The sequence below is a fragment of the Chiloscyllium punctatum genome, chromosome 3 (genome assembly GCF_047496795.1).
Source record: "Chiloscyllium punctatum isolate Juve2018m chromosome 3, sChiPun1.3, whole genome shotgun sequence".
NCBI classification, from domain to species: Eukaryota; Metazoa; Chordata; class Chondrichthyes; order Orectolobiformes; family Hemiscylliidae; genus Chiloscyllium; species Chiloscyllium punctatum.
In genome coordinates, this window is record NC_092741.1 from 121566226 (window position 1) to 121591411 (window position 25186).

The 25186-nt window shown below is 39.9% G+C and overlaps 1 protein-coding gene across 5 annotated transcripts in view; it reads right to left on the reverse strand.

Moving 5' to 3' along the window:
- LOC140464582 (pecanex-like protein 2) overlaps positions 1–25186 on the reverse strand; it is a 268742-nt gene that overhangs the window by 24651 nt on the left and 218905 nt on the right. For all 5 annotated transcript variants that reach the window (XM_072559843.1, XM_072559850.1, XM_072559861.1 and 2 more), the window contains 3 exons: positions 10734–10878; positions 5344–5574; positions 4437–4711 (listed from right to left, as the gene is read on the reverse strand). In XM_072559843.1, coding sequence (XP_072415944.1) covers positions 4437–4711; positions 5344–5574; positions 10734–10878 — 651 coding nt within the window. The remainder of the gene's footprint in view (positions 1–4436; positions 4712–5343; positions 5575–10733; positions 10879–25186) is intronic.

Sequence of the window (25186 nt, forward strand, 5' to 3'; positions counted from 1 at the left end):
GAAGACACGAATATCAGATGTCAAACCTGGACATTTAGTTACATCTAGGCAACTGCAGCCACTCCAGAATGATCATCACAATTCATAAACTGATAGGCTTAGTTTTAAATACACTGCTGATCACAAATGTTGAAATTCATACTCAACAGAAGTATAATATGCAAGAAAAAGATGCAAGTATAGACAGAAACAAAATAAATGACAATAAGCTAAATATTAGCATGAGTAAAGTCAGAGATGAAGTTATTTTAATGGTCAACAAAAGATACTATCTAATGCAGCAACAAGTAAAACATTCAACACTTTCAGCTTCTATTATGAACTCAGGAGATTAAAGGACATTAGGTTAAGATAAACACTTAGATGAAATGTTTTCTTTTATGTAGCTCATGAAGTTTAAAAGTCTGACAGAATAACAATTATAGAATCACATAGCCCAGAAGGAGGTTTTATGACTCATTGTGCTTATGTCAGGTCTTTGAAAGAGCTATCCAATTAGTCTTGCTGCCCAGCTCTTACCAGCCCTGTGAATTTTTCCCTTAAAGTATTTGTCCAATTCTCTTTTAAACAATTCTCCTGAATCTGCTTCCAACCCTCGTTAAAACAGTATATTCCAGATTGCATTATTCACAGTATAAAACTTGTATCACCATATCACCTCTAGATTTATTGCCAGTCATTTTAAATGTGTCTTCAGATTACTGACTCTTCTGGTACTTGAAATTGTTTCTCTTTAGTTACTTTATTAAATCTATTCAAGATTTTGGAGACTGCTATTTAATCTCCTCTTAACCTTCTTTGCTTCAAGGAGAATAATCTCAACTTTCACACCCTTTTCACATAACTGAAGTCTGTCATCGCTGGTACTATTTTAGCAAGTCTCTCTATATACCCTTTCTAAATCCTTGTTATCCTTCCTGAAGTGTAGCGGCAGATGTGTCCACAATACCTCAGCGGATGTCTAACCAGTATTATTTTAAAGCTTAAAGCATAACTTTATCGCTTGTGTATTCTATTCCTCTATTAATCAAGTCACGAATGCTTTTTTGGACAGCCATTTCAACTGCCACCTCAAAGTTGTGTACTTACACCTTCACATGTCCTGCACCTCCTTTAAAAGTGTTCCACTTAGTTCGTATTGCCTCTCTCACATTTTGAAAGAACGAGTATCACTTCACAATTCTTACTTTAAATTTCATCCAGCATGTGTCGGCTCATTTTACCAGACTATATCACAAAGTCTGGTCTGTCCTCACTCTATACAACGTACCTGAGTTTTATATCATCTGAAAACTTTGACATTATGTACCATACCTGTCCAGGTCATTTACATATACCAAAAGAAACAGGATGCAATTTGTGACTGATGAAAGAGGCCTAAATATATATCAACCACAAAAGCCTTTTCCAATCTTTCTATTACTTTATCAAAGAATTTGATCAAATTAGTTGAAAATCATATTCCTTGAACAAATTCAAACTAACTTTCACACACATACTTCTCCAAATGCCGGTTAATTTTGCATGCAAGATTTCATCTCATAAAAACATCTCTTCATCGATATTAAAATGAGTGGCCCATAATTCATCTAGCCTACTTTCCTATAATTTGGCTGTGCTTAGTAAACACCATCCCTCACCCCACCCCCCCTCAAATCTACTAGAGGATTGGAAACTTTTCCCATAGCGTCCACAATTTCCACTCTTACTATCTGGGTTACTAAAATCCAGACCTCTTACTCACTGAGGATTTTGAGCATTTTGAATCTCCTCTTCATCTATTTTTATCTGAGCCAATATCACTATTACCTCCTGTTTGTAGCTACATTTAGTTGCAACATTCTCCTCTCTACTAAAGATAGCTACAAAGTTCCTATTTTGTACATAAACATTTTACTAAAAAGCTAATGTATGCACATACTTCCTGATCCCAAATATGCAACATCCTGTTGTGACAAATTCAGAGTAATATCCTCCCAGTACCATCTCTGTTCCCCATTGCTATTGATAGACTGTCTTGATCTCTATACAATAGGTGGCAGTATGGTGACTCTTCTAAGCAATTTGGTACTGGCATCGTTCTTGTCACAGCCCCTGCATCTCTACTTACAAACTCTCTGCACGTTCTAAACTTACACGATTGTAAATCCTTAAGACTGTAGACATTTATTGAACCCAGTGGGTTGTGTTGTAAAAATAATCCACGAAATTTAGAGCCATAGAGATGTACAACTCGCCCATGCTGACCAGATATCCTAAATTAATCTTGTCCCATTTGCCAGCATTTGGCCCATATCTCTCTCAACCCTTCCTATTCACATACCACCCAAATGCCTTTTAAATGGTGTAATTGTATCCGCCTCCACTATTTCCTCTGGCAGTTCACTCCATACACTCACCACCGTGTGTGAAAATGTTGCCCCTCAGGTCCTTCTTAAATATTTCCTCTCTCACCTTAAACTTATGTCCTCTAGCTTTGGACTCCCCTACCCTGGCAGAAAGACCTTGACTATTCACCATATCCATGTCCCTCATGATTTTATAAACTTCTATAAGATCACCCTTCAGCCTTCAACTCTTCAGAGAAAATAGCCCAGCCTATTCAGTCTCTCCCTGCAGTTCAAATCCTCCAACCCTGGTAACATTCTTGTAAATCTTTTCTGAACCCTTTCAAGTTTCATAATGTCCTTCCTATAGCAGGGAGACTAGAATTGAACACAACATTCCAAAAGTGGCCTAACCAATGTCCAGTACAGCTGTAACATGACCTCCTGAATCCTATACTTAGTGCATTGACCAATAAAAGTATACTATTTGCTGCCTTTACTACCCTGTTGACCTAAGACTTTCAAGGAACTATGAACCTGCACACCAAGTCTCTTCGTTCAGCAACAATCCCCAGGACTTTACCATTAAGTGTATAAGTCCTGCCCTGCCAAAGTGTAACACCTCACATTTATCTAGATTAAACTCTATCTGCCACTGCTTAGCCTCTTGGCCCATCTGATCAAGGTCCTGTTGCCTCTGAGGTAACCACCTTCACTATCCACTACACCTCTAATTTTGGTGTAATCTTCAAGCTTACGAACCATAACCTCCTATATTCACATTTAATGTAAAGTTCAAAAACTTTCCAGCAACCTTTTAATTTCAAACCACCTCTAACTTCTATCCTTTAATTTTTTATGGTTAACTCTTCACTTTCACAGTAAGTCTCCGAATACTGAAGGTAAGGCATGGTATGTTGATTTTGGTTTTGAGATCGATATGTAGAACATGCATGCCATTCAAAAATCTGATGAGATTGTCTTAGGACTATTTTCCTTGGAGAGGAGTTTGGATAATGATAATCACAATCATGAAGACCCTGGACAGAAGAGATTGGGAGAAACAGTTCTCATTTGTGAAAGGATCGAGAACAGCAGGATACACATTTAAAGTAATTAGTTAAAGAAGCAAAGGCAATATGAGGAATTTTTTTTTCAGTGTATTAGCTAAGGTTTGGAATGCACTGTCTGAGAGCATAATGGAAGTAGGTTCAATCAAAATGGAATTGTCTATAAAGAAAGAAAGTATAGGATTATGGGAGAAGGGAGGAAAATGACATAGGTTGAATTACTTATTCAGAGAGCAGGTAGAGGAACAATGGGCCAAATGGGCTTTTTTTTGCATTGTAACCACATTGCAATACTGAAGTTAACATGTTGATCGACAGGAGTTTTGCTTTGGCAGTTAAGATTCCTGAAGGCAGGCTTATGCCCGAAACATCGATTCTCCTGTTCCTTTGACGCTGCCTGACCTGCTGCGCTTTTCCAGCAAAACATTTTTAAGCTCTGATCTCCAGCATCTGCAGTCCTCACTTTCTCCAAGTTTCCCTGTAATACCAGTAAACAATGCTCTAATGGGATTCCAAAAACTACTTTGATTACTGATCTTTTAATGTTCTCAGTAACTCCACAAAGAACTGGAAACACTAGTGAAGTGTTCCACAAAGATAGGAAGGTGGAGAAATAACAGACCTACTATGCCAGTGAAATAGTGAAGAAAATTGATATCAGCCCACACATTAATACACCTTCTCCTTTTATACCAATTGCTATTTGCCATTGGGAACTCACTGGAAAATGGTGACTGGAGGGGTCTTGGGCCTACAAAACACCACCTCAGCTGCCATTCCACAGGCTGCAATGTTTCCTGTGAGACCTAAGAACCAATTAGCATTTGCAGAGAAATTTGATTCCCACTATATGTCAAGAAATATGCGAATAAATGGTTAAATGAAAAAACACAAAAAAATTGTTTGAAGTCTGTAGCATGGATTCGCAGAAGATTACAGAGATAGGGAAGGGCAAGACAAAGAGGAAACTGAACTTATAGATGAGAATCTTAAATTACTGGAGTCGAGAGACTGGGAAACAAGATAGACTAATAATTACTTCTGCCACCTAGAAGTGAACCACATGTTGAGATTCTCCAAACTGATTGGACCTCCCCAGATATTCTTGAGCTGCTTGTGTGATCCAGCGTAGGATGTTGTGAGAGGTGAGACATAAATCGGATAGCCAATTGGCTGATCACATGAGGAATTGATCATGTTTCTCAAGGCCTGCTTAGCATTTTGAATACTGCCTCGCTCCGGGTTGCGATTCTGGAGGAACACCAGCTCGTGTTGCTGTCCTGCCCACAGTCCTTTCACACATTCTTTATTTACCTATTGCCAGAGAAATGGAAAAATCTTCAATGTAAAATATGAGTATTGCTCTATGAATATTACAAATGCTTCAAGAGGAGTCCTCTCATCTTGGAAGCAAGATGACCCATAACTATAAAATAAAACAAGTAATAAATCCATTAGCAAGTTCAGAAGAAATTTCCTTACTGAAAGAATGTGGAACTCTCACACAGACTAGTTAAGGCAAACACAGCAGATTCATTTCAGTAGAAATTAGATAATCACACGGGAGAGAAAGAAATAGCAGTTCATCTTGAGAGGATTAGATGAAGAAGGATGTTTCTCAACTCATGAGGGGAAAAAACTTTGTAAACTAGTTGGACCTTATTTATCACCCCTAGTTTTGTTTCCACTTGAGGTGAAGACGATATTCTCTACATCTGTCCTTCTTAATTTTGAAGATCTCTGAAAAAGATGCATTTTAAGACGACAGATAGGCAATAAATGTTAGCAAGCCAGCAACGTCCACATGTCAGAAATGAGTAAACAAAAAAAAATGCCCTCTTATCCAGATATCAATTAGTTAACTATCATTTTCCCTCTTTTCTTTAGAAATGAATCCTAGTCTTTATAGTATATTTGAATGAAAAGTATATGATAACAGTGACTACCTTCACCACTTTAAAGCTGATAAAACGTCGATGGAGCATGATTATCTTGTATTCATCAACTCCATCATCAACCACATGCCGCAGTGCAAGTAAAGCCTCTGCATTTGACAGGATGGATTGGCGCCATAGTGGGTCTCCTTCATGACAGATGACCATTGTCTGTTCATGGCTGCTGATGGCATTGTACAGAATCTCAGGATCCTCATACTCATCGGATGAAGTGAAGTGATCCTGGACACACAAAAAAAAAATCAAGGTTCCTTGGGTCAAGAGATTAAGAGTGGAAATAGCACCTACTCCTCTCAAGCAGCTGTTACACTCATTGGGTTTATTGCACTATATTTGATTCCCATCAGAAAAGACAGAGTGCATTTGCTTTACCTCAAGGCCTTCTTCCCTTCATCAGCTTAATGTTTCCCTTCTGGGTCATCCCAGTATTTCTGTCTTTTTGATCTGTGACCTCAGGCGCTCTCAGTTTACGTGACTCCAGTTTTCTCTAAAACCATAGTTTCTCTACTCATGAGTCTGTACTGTATTAGCCCTGCAAAGTGTGTCGTGAGTTGGACAAGGAATCTACCAGAACTAGCAACCGTATCCAGGTGACAATTGAAAGAACCCACGGAATCTTCATAGGACTTGCAAAATGTTATTCAATATAAAGTGAATCAGAGTGGACGGGTCTGGCAGCTGGTCACAATTTTAGTCTGAAGGGAGGATTGGGGGGTGGGAGGGATTGCAGCTGATGATGGCCAGATACTTGCACAGCATTAATTCCATTTCTGACAACTGCCAGAATTGGGTTGAGGCTGCTCTCTGTTGAGCCTAAGAATTGTTTGGGACTTCATCACCGGCTGCAGTGCTTCTGAGATGGAGGAAGTGTAGATGAAGAGAGTCATACCCAAGGATTAGTTCTCGCCAAAAGGTCATCCATTCCCAGACAAGGCACAAGCAGGAGTCAGTAGTTGACGCCTGGGCCTGGTGCAGTTGGGATAGTGTCAGGCTCTGCAACTTTCAACCTGGCTCAGACACCAATGGCAGCATCTAGGGGACGAACAGTACAAGTAGGAGGTCATGTGATATTTCCCAGTGTATGTCTAGCCACAATTGGCAAGACTGTGTCAATTTTTTAAAAAATTTCACTATTTAGATTTTTTTAAAAAAGGCATAAGGTGGTCAAGAGCAATAGTCTCCTTGAAATTGATGATGACTACACTGTCAATGAAAATAATTAATTTGTTTTAGTCGTGACATTAGAGGATGGGGTCAGCATGCTGAAAATCACAAGAAAACTCAAATTATAGACAGGGTCTCATGAAAATTATAATAAGCAAAGCAACATAATGAAGAAAATAATGTCACTAAAGAGTAACAATTTTTCAGGATCAGATGCAAATTATCCCAGAAGTTTAGTGGAGTAGGTGAGTACATTGAAAGATGATAGTTTGGACATCTGCAAAGTACATTTGGGTAGCATTTTTTTAGGTGGAGAAAGTGATCATGCCCCTTGGCTACGTAAGAAACATGAGAAGAAATCTGGGAATTCTAGAGCAATCAGCCCATCTGTTGATGGGAAGCTACTTCTGTGAAAAATCTTTCAGCTCATCAAGGAGAGCTAACACGGGTATGTAAAAGGATAGATCATGACTCACGAACAGGATGGCAAGAAGCTCGCAACAGTGGAGGTTCAAGAAGTCTTGAGTGCTAATAGGTAAAACATTAAATTGTCTTAAACAAGTACGATATATAATCAAAACGTCATTCGCAGGTTAGCCTATATACTTAGAGCCATACATTGTAGGAAGGAAAAAGTTGTGCAAAGCCCTGATTATACCACACCTGAAGTACAGTTCATATTTCTTGATACTTCACCTTAAGGACGATAAGAAATTCTTGGAGGAAGTGCAACTTGGTTTACCAGAATACCTGCATTCCAAGTGTTAAATTACAAGGAAAGATTATACAATATAATGTTTTATTCATTGAAATTTAGAAGAATGTAGTGTGAATTAATTTAATTTTTCAAGATATTATGGGGAATAGATAGGTAGACAAAGATAAACTATTTATGCTGGTTGGGGAATCCAAAACTGAGACACATAGACCTGAACCTTCCAAAAGCAGCAACCACTATTGGATTGCTGTCCTCACACCTATGCTCCTACCCTTTAACCATGTTCCAGATTTCTAAGTCTAAAATCTGATGCTGGAGGTTTCAGGTATGTGTGGTGTGGCTTCATTCACAGATGAATCCTTGCAGTGTCGGATCATTGGGGGAACCATGCTGCACCTACTTTTTTCACAGCAGTAACTGTCATAACTGAAGAGTTTAGATGTTCCAAACCTCACTGAAATGCTACAAAGAGAAGGTTAATGTATAGAATAACAAAAGATGTTCTGAAGAAGGGCCATTGGACCTAAACTGTTGACTATGCTTTCTCTCCACAGATGCTGCCATACCTGATGAGGTTCTCCACCACTTTTTTTGTTAATGAGTAAGTTTTATTGAAGAAAGCCTAGGATGTAAAGAATTGGGTAAAGGGGTAAGTATCCAGGGGTGAAAGGTCAGGGTGGCAGGTGGGTGGGTAAGAAGTAGGTTTCTGGGTGGGCAAGGAGTTATGGAGTGGCAGGTGGATGAGGGGATTAAGACAGAAGATCATTGGGTAAGGGGCTGAATGAGTAGGGTGCCAGGTAGTGGATGGGAGATAGGTGGCATGTAAGTGATTGAAGAGGTAGGTGACAGGTAAATGGATGAGGGGTAAAGTAAGTCAGTGGTAAGTTGAATGTTGAGGACGAGGTGTTGGGATGGATTGGATCAGGTCAGGTGAGGAGATGTTTTGGGGCTGTTAGAGGGGAGGTTCAGAGGGGGTCAGTTTTATTGTTACCTTTGAGCAGGTTTTAATCCCCTGACTTTTCCTGGATAAGTACCCAGGTAATTGATTTGGGACCCTCAGAGTTGTTGAGCTTCAGAAGATTCCAGATAATGGGTTAGTTGAAACCTCCCAGATTATTCAAGGGTATTTAGTGCATTGGGACTTTTGAAATGTCTGGTAGCGAATCTTTCAGGATACATTTTTGCAATGACTATCTTCCAATTCAAAGATCTAGGCCATAGCCTAAAAATTAAAAGCAGACCCATCAGGAGTGCAATTGGCAAACACATGAAAACGAAAAAGTGTGTCAAAGCTCCAAACTTTGTACCACTAAGGACAGTTAATGCTTGATCAGCTGTTCATTTTAAATCAGAGATTGGCTTATTTTGTCCAAGGTATTGATGGATATGAGAAAAAGCTAAGGCTATGGATGTATATCACAGATCAGCTACTATCTCATTGAATGACAGAACAGGATTGAGGGGCTAAATGTTTTTGTTCCTGTGTGCGCCTTGTACAGTGCGAGAGATTCACATAGTATGCAGTGCAGCAACAGATCATCCAATACCTTCCTGCTGCTTTGATTTAATAAATACTTTTCATAAGTGAATTACAGTCAGTTCTGCTATAATGTGGTAGTTCCATTCTTGTGCAATCCTGTGTGATAAGAAAATCGAGTAATAGCAGCACCATTTCAACTAATGGGACCAGAATTATAAAAACACGCTTTGAAACTTTGTGCTTTAGAAACAGTGTCCCCAATTTCCCAATCGTGTTTTAGTTAACAAAATATGCATTATAGCAGACCGACCTGGTAGGTGGCACAATGACCAGCAACATGATTCTGATTCATGATAGGATGCTGAACTATGTTTGAATCTTAACAGTTACTTTGGGAAACATGGAACTTGTAGACTGGATCCTTTCTGCTGTAAAAATCATAAATCTGTTGTAGGTGGTATAAATAACTTTAGAATGCAAACAGGAAATGCCTTCTTATTTCAATTAAATGTCATGCAGTGTCTGTAGCTGATACCAGACCCAGAGTAAGTGGGTTTCCCAGCAAGAGGGAAGAAGTTGTACAAACAAATTGGGAAATTGCCAAATATCATCTTCACCTCGATCTTTAGAGTATGCTTTTATAATGTTTTATGTAATTGGACCAATTTAGAAAACATGAGTTCCATTCTACTATGGAAGTTTGATAGTTTGAACATAATTCTTTAAAAATCTGGCAGTAAAAAGCCGTATCAATAAAAATGACCATGAAGCTGTCCAATTGTCACAAAAACCATCATTCCACTCATGTCCCTTTGGGATAAAAATCTTATGTTCTTACCCATTCTGGTCTTTTTACGGCTTTGGTAGTTTACCAACTTGCCTGAGGAAGCAACCTAACAAACTAGGTGCTACCAGTAGTTCAAGATGATATAGTGCCAACCTCTCAGGGAAACTAGGGATGAGCAATGGATGCCAACCTTGCCAGTAATGTGCATGATCCAAAAGTGAAATTCAATGAATATCAGAACAAAGTGATCTGGAGATCAAGGCTGATTATACACTCTTTGATCCCTTCCTGCAGAGTGTATTGTGATGCCTCAGAAGAGGTTTCTAATAATGATGGCAAGAATGAGAAACTTCAGTTATGAGGAAAGATTGGAGAAATTGGAGAGGAGAACACATAGGGTAAGCTTGATCAAAAATTTCAAAATCATGAGGAATCTGTACAGAGTAGGTAGGTAGAACCTGTTCCCACTTGTAAAAAGACAGAGAGCCAGAAGGCACAATTTAAGTTTTGCAAAAGGAGTAAATGTGATACAAGTGAAATAATTTTTTGCACATATTTAGGAGTGACTGGCGACACTTTCTGTGCTCACTGACCTGGCAGGAAGTACAAACAGCATCGTCTGTACAACATAGGGCTCCAATTCTTTTGCAAGAAAGAAGACCGCAGGCTCAGGGATCACATTGCTCTGGCCCCATACTCTCATAGTTGCCTTGGGATGGCTGAATGTGGTGTGGATGGTAAGTAATTTATCTTCATTTCCAGGTGTCAGTCTTGGGTATTTACCTCAAGGTGAGATTCAGCCAGACTGTGCTGCAACAGATGAAGACTTCCTCAACAGTGATGAGCTAGAATGGCAACCTCCCTGTTATGGATTTGGGTCTGAAGTTCTGTCTCACTGAATGTGACCATTGAATGTAGCGTCTATGGGGCCTAGCGGCAAGTCTATGAAATACCTTCACTAATGTTTCAAATACATTTTGCATGATTGTAGGAAAAGATCGGTGAGTGGACCTAACCAAATAGCACTTGAAACAGAAGGGCATGATGAACGGAATGGCGTGTTTCTGTGCTATCAGCTTCTACATTTATTGTTTAATAAGGCAGTTAGCGATGTTAAACTCTTCACAAGAGTTGGTTGAAGTTTATCATATTTCATTGCATCCCTGAAGCTTCTGATGTGCCTGAGCAATATATCTCACCCTGATTACAGAGCCTCTGAATGGTTAATGTACCTGGTGAAGCTTCAGGGACATTCGGATTCCTGGTACAACGGCCTTGTGAAGCAGGTCTATGTCTTCAAAGATCCATTCCTGCTTGGCGGTGATTCTAAAATCTCCTTTAAATAAGGCATGCAACCCATATAGAAAGGATTCCAAGCTGTAAAGAATGTGCAGAATTAAGTCCTGACTGCAGCAAGCTTATTAATCCAAAGACAACAACATAATCATCTTCTCAACAATCTTTTCTCAAAAACTCCAGAAAAAATGTATCCAATAAATTGAATCAAATAAACAATGTAACAAATGCAATCTTTATTTATTATTACCAAGTATTAGAGTTAACTTAAAAATGAAGAGGAATAGATATTAACCTCCCTACCTACAGGTTAAATTCAGAGACAGGGCAAACACCAGTGAAATCAAGAAATGCTTACACATAAAATGTGGCGGACATCTGGAACTCCTGCATTTAAAAGGCTGTTAATGTTAGCAAAACAACTGAAAATTTCAAATTCAAGATTAATTGATTTTTGCTGAGTGAAGGTATTGAGAAACTGGAGCCGTGGCAGATAAACGATGCTGAGGTACAGAACAAAAATGGTCTAATTCGAAGCTAGAATAGGTTTCAGGGACTAGATGGCTTCTCACGGTACCTCCAGTTCTAGAATCATCATTATAATTCTTCCTTTGCTATTAAAGCAGCACAAATCAGTTACCCATTCTGTCTTGAGCATTCACCTCCAGCTCCTATTATTCAGGCATTTCATTTGTATTCATTCTTAAAGTGTTCACTGAAGACCCTCTCGGTCTAGCTGAAGGGACAGAGAGGAACTCAGTGTAGCAACTTGTTCAAAGAATGCACCACTGACAGTGCAGCACTCCTGCTGTGAGACTGGGAGTGTCAGTCTGGATCATGGGATTCAGGTCACTGGACTCTGGACTTGAACCCATTGTATGTGCTGCCACAAATATTTTCCAGGTGTACGTTCCTCAAAGCGCCTCATGGTCTACTTTCCTGGACATGCATCAGCATATAGTGTGCATTATTGCAGAGTTTATTGGGCGGCACTGTCTTAGGATTGACTATTTCAAGATTCTCAGAAACACTTGTGCTCTCTTCTGTTCCTCATGATATCTCAGAATGGATGATATGAATGTTATTCGGTCAAGTATAAATCCCTTCTGACTCTTTCATATGACACCTTACCCCCAAGCTTTCCTTTGCGTTACATTATTGTTTTATATTTAGTTATGTAGATATATTTATCACTACTCTACCTCCCAAAAGTCTTTGACTTTACAAATTTGAACTATGCAGAGAGTTCACTTCTGTCCCTGAACAGTCCTGTTTGCACTGGGAAGGATAGTAGTTTGTTGGGTAGATAATAATTGGCTTGAACCGACTTCCTGATGGTCTGAGGTCTGTCATTGCCTCTGAACTAGGGACCTCTTAATCTTTTGGATTTCTTTCATGAAGGGCATCATCCCTGCTAGAACAGGGCAATTTTTATTCCTTCACTATGTCCTGAAACCTGGGCAATCGCTGGTTCCTTCTGAGTGGTGGCTCCCATAGTGTTACAGCACCACATCTTCATAGCAGTATCAGTGTTCTCAGTGCTGAAGTAGGTCAAGCTATAGTTCAACTTGTTGATTTGTTTGGACCTTCTCATTTGTATTTAGCAATTGGACAGTTGATAAAACAAACACATTCACATTCTCAGTGGGTCAGACAGCTTCCATGGAGAGAAAGCTAACATTTCAAATCTAGATTACTTCCTCATTTCTTATTCCAAGTGAACTAATCTGATGCTATGAGTTTAAGGAAACTTGGTGTCCAGGTGTTCATAGACCTGTTGTAATTGAATCCCTTTCCCCCTTCTGAATGACATTGAAGTTGATTCAGGACCAATAATTCCTGGTTGTGAAGCATGTATAGGTTTTCAGTATTTGGTGTACCCTATGTTATAGAGTTGCTTGTAGCATACCTCGAACATTAAGTGCTATGCCCAGGACTATGTTGTGGCACTTCTGTCTACTGTAGACTGCATTTCTCAACCAAGGCTCATTATTTGATAATATTGTGACACTTCTTCTGTGTATAACTTGAAATTTGAGAGATTCCTACTGACATAAATATCAGCCACCAAAACATTGGTTTGGGTAATCTTTTTCTGTAGCAAATCTTTACGTTTATCTTCTACTAAAAATTGCATTTATCATTGTGTGCATAGTTCTTTGGTCTGTTGCTTTTCTGTGGCATGTCCTGCTTTGATATATTTTCTGCAAGTGATCTACTGATTTACAATAACAGTAGTTTTAATAGCTGGACATTGTTCACACTTGAGGCTTCTTTGTTCCAGCTAGGGCTTTTAGTGTGTGATGTCTATCCTGTGGCTGCAGTGGCTTTTCACATATCTTTGCGTTGCTCTTATCTTAAGAATTAAATGGTTCTGATGATCTCGAGGTTTGATTTCTTAATGTTGACTTATTCACCATTTGAATGACATTCCCTAGAGTCAGACAGTCGTTAACTATAACAAATCTGACGACAACTTATTGTAATGTCTACAATAATTCAGTCATCACAGTCACAGTTCCCTGTGAGTTTGGAGAGATCATGAATTAAATAACCTGTAGATTCTGATAGATGTTGAACTCTTTCATTGAGCCTCGGTCTTGCAAGAACTGAATTAGTTCCGAGGTTGAAATAAGTATCAAAGTTTTTAGAACCTCTTCAAATGTGTACATTATTTATTTTACCCCATGGCATGCTTTCACATCATCAACTGAATTCCCAACTGTATACAGAGTATATTTACTTGTTCAGCTTCTGACAATATCAGGTTTTGAAGCTATTCTATAGATCGAGAACAAGTCATTTACTCCAGATGTCCACTTTTGTATTCTATTAGGCCCATCTCTAAAATTAAGCTTTTCTAGCAATACTATTTCTGCTACCCCAGCTTCCTAATATACTTTGATATTTTAAAGATATTTATTTTGCATTAATGCTAGTTCTACTGTGCTTGCTTTGATGATGTACTGGCATCATTACAGGGAATGATGCTTATGGCACTCAATTGGTAATTCTCTATTTTTTTAGGAACCTTCCAGCCCTATATACAACAGAACTCACAACCTTTGGACTCAGAGGCAAGAGCACTGCCTTCTAAGCCTTGGTTGATGCTGTACTTATTATTTTGGTTAAGCTCACTGCCTGTATTTGCCTTTCTCTTGACTCACTAAACTCATAAAAGAACTTGAGAAAGAGAAGTCTGGAACAAAAACAAACATCTATTAAATGGAAAGCCAAGAAAGAAAAAGAGCTAGGAAAGATTGTGCAATTGCATTGCATTATTTATCCTAGGAAAGAAAAACAAATTGTCACAGGATTTTCAAGGAATTATTTCCTTTCATGCAGAAGACAGAAGTATGAACTGGATCTTTAAACTAAACAGCTGTCCTACTGTCATCTGGGAGCTACAGAAAATTACAAGGTCAACAAACAATCTGTCAGCATGCATACAGCTGCTGATGGACAACAGATTTTATGATAACTGGTCACATTCTCCAAAGAGGAAAAATAGCCAATTTGTTGATTGTTACTCTGATCAGTGGTCAGATTTGTAACTCACAATATTATTTATCTTAATTCTTTCCTCCTGATGTTCAAATCCCTCCATACACAATCTTTGTAATCTCCTGCAACTCTACCCATGTCTTCCCCGCAATCCCTCATTTTTTCCTCTTCAGCAGCTCTGATTGTAATCACTTCCATCTCTGCTGTCTGTGCCTTCCAGCTGTCCGTGCACTAAATTCCACCTTAAACCTCTCCACCTCCTTCCTTTTTCAAAGATGCTCCTTAAAAAATATGCTTTTGTTTATATCTCCTGATGTGGTTCAGTGTTGAATATTGAGTGATCCTGATCCTGTGATGGTTTTACCACAACATAAATATAAGATTTTGTTGCAATAAGTTTACTGCAGTTTTTGGATATGCCTTCATGGATATTACCATGCAAATTAACTTTTGGTTAAATAGTTTATTTGATCTGTCTGCTTGATATTGGTGCAGGGATCTCTTGCCCACATATATTCCTGACAACAAGCTGCACGTACTCAGTTAGACATGTGGAAGACCATTGTGTGTCTTGGGCTGGAAACTGAATGGTCAGACCTGCTGGTCAATGTTTAGTACCCCTGCAATGAGCTTAGCCACTGGCCCCAAGCATGGGGAAAGGGACATTTAATAGCATAGTATCTGATTGGAAGATGTCCTCATTTTACAGAAGAAAGCCACAAACTGAGGAGAATTTGACTTTGTTATATAATTATCATCTGTCTTAGATTGATGTGGAATCAAAGATTAATTTTCCCGACAATTTGAAAAACAACTCTGGAGGAAATCATTGAGGCACTTTATCTTCCATTACTCTCAAGGATGTCAATCAGATAGCAGTGTTGCAGTTCTTGGTGCAAAGTGACACCCATGTACTCAATCTGGTAAATTCCAGGTAATGGATGGATTATTCTGATACAAGGTCACAAACCTGAAACATAAATTTTGTTTCTCCCTCTGCAGATGCTGTCAGATCTATTGAGTATGTACAGATTTTACTGTTTTTATTTATGATAATAGGGCATTGCACAATGATGGAGCTGCCAATGTTGTATGAATATAGCCACAGCTGACACACCAGGCAACCAATAGAAGGAGGGAGGGGGAGGGTTAATCAGGGCAGAAGGTTGTGAGATGTAAACACCCTGAATGCTGTTTAATTAGAAGTAAATTTAATCAGCTCAGAAACTAATGCATGCACAATGAAGTACTTTACCAGGATTCCACAGTCCCCAGTGCAGCTATCAGGGTGTTTTGAAGCAAGGCCTCTTTAAATTCTTTTGTTTTATTAGAAATTGGTGTGGCGTAACTGCTGGCTCTTGCAGGCCTGAATTCTGTCCTAAGAAACTAGGTTATGCCTTTTACTCAAAATCCTTACAAACAAATCAACTTTTCCTCCTACACTCAGATGCTTCTCATCTGAGAAACCCATCCTCCTAATCTTATAGGTTTGGGGTATTGGCAAGTCTCAAGCAGCAAGATTTGTTTATGATGGAAAAGTGTTTGGGAAGCACTGGCCTGGACTTAACCATGTCTTGCTCAGCATTTTTCTACTCTCAGTTGAGTTTTATTAACTTTATGCTGCACTAACCATTAGAATAATAGAATTCCTACTTGTGGAACCAGGCTATTCAGCCCATCAAGTTCATACTGATCCTCCAAAGAGCAAACCAACCAGACCCATTCGCATTACCCTATGCCTAAACCTGGTATTTTCCTACGGCTAACCCACCTAGCCTGCATATTTCTGGACAATATGGGCAATTTAGCATGGCCAATCCTCCTAATCCACATATCTTTGGACTGTGGGAAGATACCAGGGAACCTAAAGGAAACTCATGCAGACACAGGGGGAATGTGCAAACTCAGCACAGACAGTTGCCTGAGGCTGGAATCGAAACCAGATCCCTGTCACTGTGAGACATTAGTGCTAATCGCTGAGCCACTGCACTGTCCCCTATTGGAGTGAGTAATCTATCATTATTATTAATGCCTCAAACTCAAAAAACCTGTATTACATATTACATGTGTTCTTAATCTTATTTTTTGGACAACCAACTTCAGCCTCTCTAAATAGCTTACAGCTAGAATGACTCTGCTCTGAACTTGAACAATAATCAGACATATATATGGTCTCATCTATGTTAAAACGGCCTGTTTCAACTATGAACCAAACCTACTTTTGAGCACCATAATGGTTGATTCACTTCACTAATAGCTGATAAAATAAGTCAACACTCAGAACTCAACTGATTTCATATCCACTTCACGCACACACTCTGTGGTATATGTTTCATAGCTTCTGGAAATATATTTAAGGCAACTTTAATGTCCATCTGATATTCCTTTCACCAAAATTTGTTCCAAATCTCTGATTGTTATCTTTGCACAAATAACTTTGTCTTTACAATCTGGGGTGTCATCAGCAAAATTTGTATTGTCGCAAGAACACCCCTTCATAAATTTTTCATTTGAGTACAAGCTACAGTATTAAAGTTCATACAGTGGGAACTATTTTGAGGCTTGACACAGGGAAAAGAACAATTTAATTAGGCTGCTGTCTGGTATGAGGAAATACACTTCAAAAAAACCTAAATTGCAGCTTCCTCCATTAGAACAATGTACAATAGAATATTGTAGAAGTATTTTAAATTAAGAAAGAATGGGAGAGGATAGATAGATAGAAAACAATTTCCTGCAAATCATGGGCCCAGAACAGAGAACAATGGAAACATCTTTACAAACAGAATTGAGGTTGTGGAATTAATTTCCAAGGTTAACAGTTCAGCAGAAACTTTGTCAACTTTCATGATTAGATTAAATGTGTAGTTAGATAAACTGACTACCATCCAAATAGTATATTTCAATTCCTGTCCTACTGTTATGAACCTAGCTGATGGTAATACTGGAAATGTTAGATGATGTCATAGAGTCATACAGCACAGAAGCAGTCCATGCCGAACATAATCCCAAACTAAACTACTCTTACCTGTGTTTTCCTGATCCATATCCCTCCAAACCTTTCCTATTCATGTTCTTATCCAAATGTCTTTTAAACATTGCAATTGTACTCACATCCACCACTTCCTCAGGAATTTCATTCCATACAAGATCCTCCCTCTGTGTAAAAAAATTGCCCCTCATGTATTTTTATAATCTCTCTCCTCTCACTTTAAACATGTGTTCCCTAGTCTTGAAATCCCCATTGCAGAGAAAAGACAACGACGATTAACTCTATCTATACCCCTGGTTATTTAAAACTTCTGTCAGATCGCCTCAGATTACAACAGGATCTTGACCAGATGGGCCAATGGGCTGAGAAGTGGCAGATAGAGTTTAATTCAGATAAATGCGAGGTGCTGCATTTTGGGAAAGCAAATCTGAGCAGGACTTCTATACTTAATGGTAAGGTCCTAGGGAGTGTTGCTGAACAAAGAGACCTTGGAGTGCAGGTTCATAGCTCCTTGAAAGTGGAGTCGCAGGTAGATAGGGTAATGAAGAAGGCGTTTGGTATGCTTTCCTTTATTGGTCAGAGTATTGAGTACAGGAGTTGGGAGGTCATATTGTGGCCGTACAGGACATTTGTTAGGCCACTGTCAGAATACTGCATGCAATTCTGGTCTCCTTCCTATCGGAAAGATGTTGTGAAACTTGAAAGGGTTCAGAAAAGATTTACAAGGATGTTGCCAGGGTTGGAGGATTTGAGCTATAGCAAGAGGCTGGACAGGCTGTGGCTATTTTCCCTGGAGTGTTGGAGGCTGAGGGGTGACCTTATCGAGGTTTACAAAATTATGAGGGGCATAGATAGGGTAAAGAGGCAAAGTTTTTTGCCTGGGGTCAGGGAGTCCAGAACTAGAGGGCATAGGTTTAGGGTGAAAGGGGAAATATATAAGAGAGACCTAAGGGGCAACTTTTTCACGCAGAGGGTGGTACGTGTATGGAATGAGTTGCCAGAGGAGTGGTGGAGGCTGGTACAATTGCAACATTTAAGAGGCATTTGGATTGGTATATGACTAGGAAGGGTTTGGAGGGATATGGGCCAGGTGCTGGCTGGTGGGACTAGATTGGGTTGGGATATCTGGTCAGCATAGATGGGTTGGACGAAGGGTCTGTTTCCATGCTGTACATCTCTATGACTCTATGACTCTCAACCTCCCATGCTCCAGTGAAAGAACCAGGCTATCCAGTCCTTCTTTCTAACTCAAACCTTTCACACCTGGCAACATCCTGGTAAGTTTATTCTGAGCCTTCTCCAAGCTTAATAATATCCTTCCTATAATTGGGCAACCAGAACTGGACGCAGTAATCCAGAAGAGGCCTCACCAATGTCCTGTACAACCTCAACATGACTTCCCAAATCCTATACTCAAAGAATTGAGCAATGAAGGCAAGTGTGCTCAAAACCTTTTTCACCACCTTGTTGATATGTGATGCAAACCTCAAAGAATTATGTACCTGCACCCCTAGGTGCCTCTGTTCTACAACACTACCCAAAGCCCTACCCTTGTTTATTGTACCAAAATGCAATCCCTCACCTTTATCCAGATTGAACACCATCTGCCATTTCTCAGCCCATTAACCCATTTGATCAAAATCCCTTTGTAATCTTAGAAAACCTTCTTCACTGCCCACTATGCCACCAATTTTGGTGTCATCCACAAACTTACCAACCATGCCTTCTATATTCTCATCCAAAGAGGACCCAGAACACTGCTGGTGACAGGCTGTGGAACACGGCTGGTGACAGGTCTCCAGTCTGAAAAGCAACCCTCCATCACCACTTTCTGCTTCCTGCCATTAAGCCAATTATGTATCCAATTGGCAAACTTGCCCTGAATCCCATGTGATCTAACTTTATTAATTAGTCTACCATACGGAACCTTGTTGAAGGCTTTACTGAAATCCAAGTAAACAACATCTACTGCTCTCCCCTCATCAATCTTTTTGGTAACTTCCTCAAAAATAAATCAATCAAGTTTGAGAGACTCAAATTTCCTCTCACAAAACCATGCGGTCTATCCCTAATAAATGTTCAGAAATCCTATCTTTTATCATCACCTTAAACAATTTACCCACAACTGAAGTCAGACTCGCAGGTCTACAGGTCCCCACTTAGTCAAACCTGTCATAGAGATGTACGACAGCGAAACAGACCCTTCGGTCCAACTTGTCCACGCTGCTCAGATATCCAAACCTAATCTAGTCCTTCGGCTACCACTTGGCCCATATCCCTCTAAACCCTTCCTATTCATATACCCATCCAGATGCCTTTTAAATGCTGTAATTGTATCAGCCTCCATCACTACTTCTGCCAGCTCATTCCTTACACATGCACCACACTCTGCGTGAAAAAGTTACTCCTTAGGTCCCGTTTAAATCTTTCCCCTCTCGTCCTAAACCTATGCTCTTTCGTTCTGGACTCCCTCACCCCAGGGAAATGACCTTGTCTGTTTATCCTATCCATGCTCCCCATGATTTTACAAACCTCGACAAGATCACCCCTCAACATCTGACGCTCCAGGGAAAACAGCTCCAGCTTATTTAGCCACTCCCTTTAGCTCAAATCCTCCAACCCTGACAACATTCTTGTAACTCTTTTCTGAACCCTTAAGAGACTAGAATTGCACACAATATTCTAAAAGTGGCCTAATCAATGTCCTGTACAACATGACCTCCCAACTCCTGAACTCAATACTCTGACCAATAAAGGAAAGTATACCAAATGCTGTCTTCACTATCCTATCAACCTGTGACTCTACTTTCAAGGAACTATGAACCTGCACTCCGAAGTTTCTATGTTCAGCAACGCCCCCTCGGACTTTACCACTAAGTGTATATTTCCTTCTCTGACTCGCATTTTCAAAATGCAGCACCTCACATTTATCTAAATTAAACTCCATCTGCCACTCCTCAGCCCACGACTCATCTGATCAAGATCCTGTTGTAATGTGAGGTAACCTTCTTCGCTGTCCATTGCACCTCCAATTTAGTGTCATCTGCAAATTTACTAACTATACCTCCTATGTTCACATCCAAATCATCTATATAAATGACGAAAAGTAGTGGACCCAACACCCAATCCTTATGGCACACCACTGGTCACAGGCCTTCAGTTGGAAAAATAACCCTTCACTATCACCCTCTGTCTTCTACCTTCAAGCCAGTTCTGTATCCAAATGACTCGTTCCCTTGTATTCAATGAGATCTAACCTTGTGAACCAGTCTCCCATGAGGAACCTTGTCAAACGCCTTACTGAAGTCAATATAGATCACATCCACCACTTTGCCCTCACCAATTCTCTTTGTTACTTCTTCAAAAAATTCAATCAAGTTTGTGAGACATGATTTCCCATGCACAAAGCCATGTTGACTATCCTTAATCCTTGCCTTTCCAAATATTTGTAAATCCTGTCCCTCAGGATTCCCTCCAACAACTTGCCCACCATCAATGTCAGGTTCACTGGTCTATAGTTCCCAGGCTTTTCCTGAGCACCATTCTTAAATAACGGCACCACGTTAGCCATCCTCTGCTCTTCCGGCACCTCACCTGTGACCATCGATGACACAAATATCTCAGCAAGAGGCCTAGCAATCACTTCCCTAGCTTCCCACAGAGTTCTCAGGTACACCTGATCAGGTCCTTGGGGTTTATCCACTTTTATCCATTTCAAGACATCCAGCACCATCTTCTTTGTAACATGAACATTTTTCAAGATGTCACCATCTATTTTCCCACTTTCTATATCTTTCATGTCGTTCTCCACAGTGAACACTGATGCAAAATACTTGTTTAGAATCTCCCCCATCTTCTGCAGTCCTACATATAGGCTGCCTTGCTGATCTTTGAGGGGCCCTATTCTCTCCCTAGTTAGCCTTTTGTCTTAATGTATTTATAAAAACCCTTGACAGACCTTGCGTTTTATTTTGCTATTTCTTTACCATGATGGTCACTCACAGCACATATTTACAAGTGTCTGACAATGTACTTTAAATATGAGAGCAAAGGTTATTACATACAAATGGGAAAAAAATCTTATTTGCAATATATATACAAAAATATTTGGAACGGTTTTATTACAAATAGCAGGAATAAAGATTCAGCTCATGTACCTCGACAACAATCTTTCAGATACTTCTACCCAAGTGAAGGGTCAGTTTGCTACCACTTTTAAAGTTTCTTCTTCAGTTGACATGGCCGTAATTGGTTTCTGAACCTTTCTTACCTACGTGTAAATGTTTTCAGAGCAAACAAATAGGTTTGGGCTCTCCATATCTTCAATTTCTAGTAGTTTTCCTTTTTGGATCGTCTTAAAAACCACTCACAACACTTATCCTAGCTGTGACTTTTGGGAATTGCTGTATTATCATCTTTCAGTCTTGACTGAACTCCACACATTACTTGATCTGTGGAAGGTTCAGTCTTTCTATCTCCTTGTGTCAAAGGATATATTGTTGCTAGGCAACAGCATCTGTTTTCCTCTTCCACAAGATATGTTAAAGTATAAACCATTTGCTCTAATGCAAGAATGTAAACACTGATTTAAAAAAAATCACAAAACTTCAGACACCCATGTACCACAAGAAGAAAGCTGAGTCTAATAGGGAGTGGATTTGAGGGAGATGGTTAAAATTCTTTTGGGTCAGGACATAGCATCATGCATGTCATAGCTCACTGACCTGTGTTTATGAATAAGTCTGATGTGGACTGGCAGGAAATAGACTTCTTCCATTGTAATAGCTACATTCAGGTTAACATTGCTACCTGGCACCATAGAACCTCACTGGTTGTAACACTGTTCTTATCTGTGACGAAAATAAATTGCTCATTTGAACAGCTGGTATAAATACAATATGCTGAATGGCTTACATTTGCTTTCAATAATTCTGTGATTTTGTGATTAAAGACTGTTTTACAATTAGAGTCATAGAGTCACAGAGATTTACAGCATGGAAACATATCCTTTGCTGCAACTCATTCATACCAACCAGGTATCATAAAATCTAGTTCCATTTCCCAGCATTTGGCCCGTATCCCTCTAAACTCTTCCTATTCATATGCCCATCCAGATGCCTCTTAAATGTTGCCATTGTACCAGCCTCCACCACTTTCTCTGGCAGCTCATTCCATACACATACCACCCTCTGCATGAAAAACCTGCACCCGAGGTCCCTTTTAAATCTTTCCCCTCTCAACCTAAACCTATGCCCTCTAGGTCCTGGACTCCCCTACCGAGGGAAAAGACCTTGTCAATTTATCCTATCCATGCTCCTCATGATTTTATAAACCTCTATAAAGGTGACCCCACAGCCTCCAACGCTCTGGGGAAAACAGCCCCAGTCTATTTAGCCTCTCCCGTTAGCTCAAACCCTCTAACTCTGGCAATATCCTTGTAAATCTTTTCTGAACCGTTTCAAGTTTCACAACATCCTTCCTTAAGGAGGAAGATCAGAATTGCACACAATATTCCAATAGCGGCCTAACCAATGTTCTGTACAACTGCAAAATGTCCTCCCAACTGCTATACTCAATGCTCTAACCAATAAAACAAATCATACCAAACACTGCCTTCACGATCCTATCTACATATGACTCCACTTTGAAGAAGCTATGAACCTGCACTCCAAGGTCTCTTTGTTCAGCAACACTCCCTCGAACCTTACCACTAAGTGGAGAAGTCTGAATCTAAATTGCCTTTCCAAAATGCAGCACCTCACATTTATTTAAATTAAACTCCATCTGCCACTCCTCAGCCCATTGGCCCATCTGATCAAGATCCTGTTGTACTCTGAGGTAACTGTCCACTACACCTCCAATTTTGGTGTCATCTGCAAACTTCCTAACTACACCTCTTGTGTTCACATCCACCTCATTTCCATAAATGACTAAATGCAACGGACCTAGCACCAATCCTTGTGGCACACCACTGGTAACAGGCCTCCAGTCTGAATAGCAATCCTCCACCTTCGAACAAGTTCTGCATACAAATGGCTAGTTCTCCCTGTATTCCATATGATTTAACCTTGCTAATCAGTCTACCATGAAGAACCTTGTCGAATACATTACTGAAGTCCACATGGATTACATCCTCTGCTCTGCCCTCATCAATCCTCTTCGTTACTTCTTCAAAAAACTCAATCAAGTCCTTGAGACATAATTTCCAAAGCACAAAGCCATGTTGACAATCACTAATCAGTCCTTGCCTATTCAAATACAGGTAAATCCTGACCGACAGGATTCCCTCCAACAGCATGCCCATCACCGATGTCAGGCTCATCAGTTTATCGTTCCTTGACTTTTGCTTACCACCCTTCTTAAATAGTGGCACCATGTTAACCAACCTCCAGTCTTCCAGCACCTCACCTGTGACTATCGATGATACAGGTACAAATATCTCAGCAAGGGGGCCAGCAATCACTTCCCTTGCTTCCCACAGAGTTCTAGAATATACCTGATCAGGCCCCAGCGATGTATCCACCTTTATACATTTCAAGCTATCCAGCACTACCTCCTCTGTAATATGGACATTTTTCAAGATGTCACCATCTATTTCCCCACATTCTGTATCTTCCATGACCTTCTCCACTGATGAAAAATACTCATTTAGTATCTTCCCACCACCCCCCATCAACCAATCCCCTCCCCCCCCCACCCCCACCCCCGCCCCAACAGTTCCACACATAGGCTGCCTTGCTGATTTTTAAGGATTCCTATTCTATCCCCAGTTACCCTTTTGTCCTTAATGTATTTATAAAATCCCTTTGGATTATCCTTAACCCTATTTTCCAAAGCTATCTCATGTCCCCATTTTGCCCTCCTGATTTCCCTCTTAAGTATATCCTACTGCCTTTATACTCTTCTGAGGATTCATTTGATCTCTGCTGTCTATACCTGACATATGCTTCTTCCTTCTTTTTCTTAATCAAAATCTCAATTTCTCTGGTCATCCAGGATTACCTTCACCTACTAGCCTTGCCTTTCACCCGAACAGGAACATACTGTCTCTGGACTCTCATTATCTCATTTTTGAAGGCTTCCCATTTTCCAGCTGTCCCCTTACTTTGAACATTTCCCCCCAATCAACTTTTCAAAGTTCTTGCCTAATACTGTTAGAATTGGCCTTCCTTCCATTTAGAACTTCAAAACTAATAGAATCATGGTCACTGGTCCCAAAGTGCTCCCCCACTGACCTCAGTCACCTCCCCTGCCTTATTTCCCAAGAGTAGATCTAGGTTTGCACCTTCTCTAGTAGGTACATCCATATACTGAATCAGAAAATGTTCTTGTACACACTTAACAAATTCTTCTCCATCTAAACACTTAACACTATGGCAGTCCCAGTCTACGTTTGGAAAGTTAAAATCCCCTACCAAAACCACTGTATTATTCTTACAGATAATTAAGACTTCTTACAAATTTATTTCTGAATTTCTGCTGACTACGGGGGCTTTATAGTACAATCCCAATAAAGTGATCATCATGTTCTTATTTCTCAGTTCAACCCAAATCACATCTTTGGATGTGTTCCCAGGAATATCCTCCCCAAGTACAGCTGTAATGCTATCCCTGATCAAAAATGCCACTCTCCTTCTCTCTTGTCCCCCCCATTTTGTGCCCTTCCTATAGCATTTCTCTCCTGGAACATTAAGCTGCCAGTTCTGTCCATCCCTGAGCCACATCTCTGTAATAGCTATGATGTCCCAGTCCCATGTTCCTAACCATGTTCTGAGTTCATCTATCTTTCCTGTTAGGCCTCTTGCATTGAAATAAATGCATTTTAATTTACCAGTTGTACCTTGCTCTCTGTTCTGTTCCTGCTGCCCTGACTGTTTAACTTGCTCCTTTTTC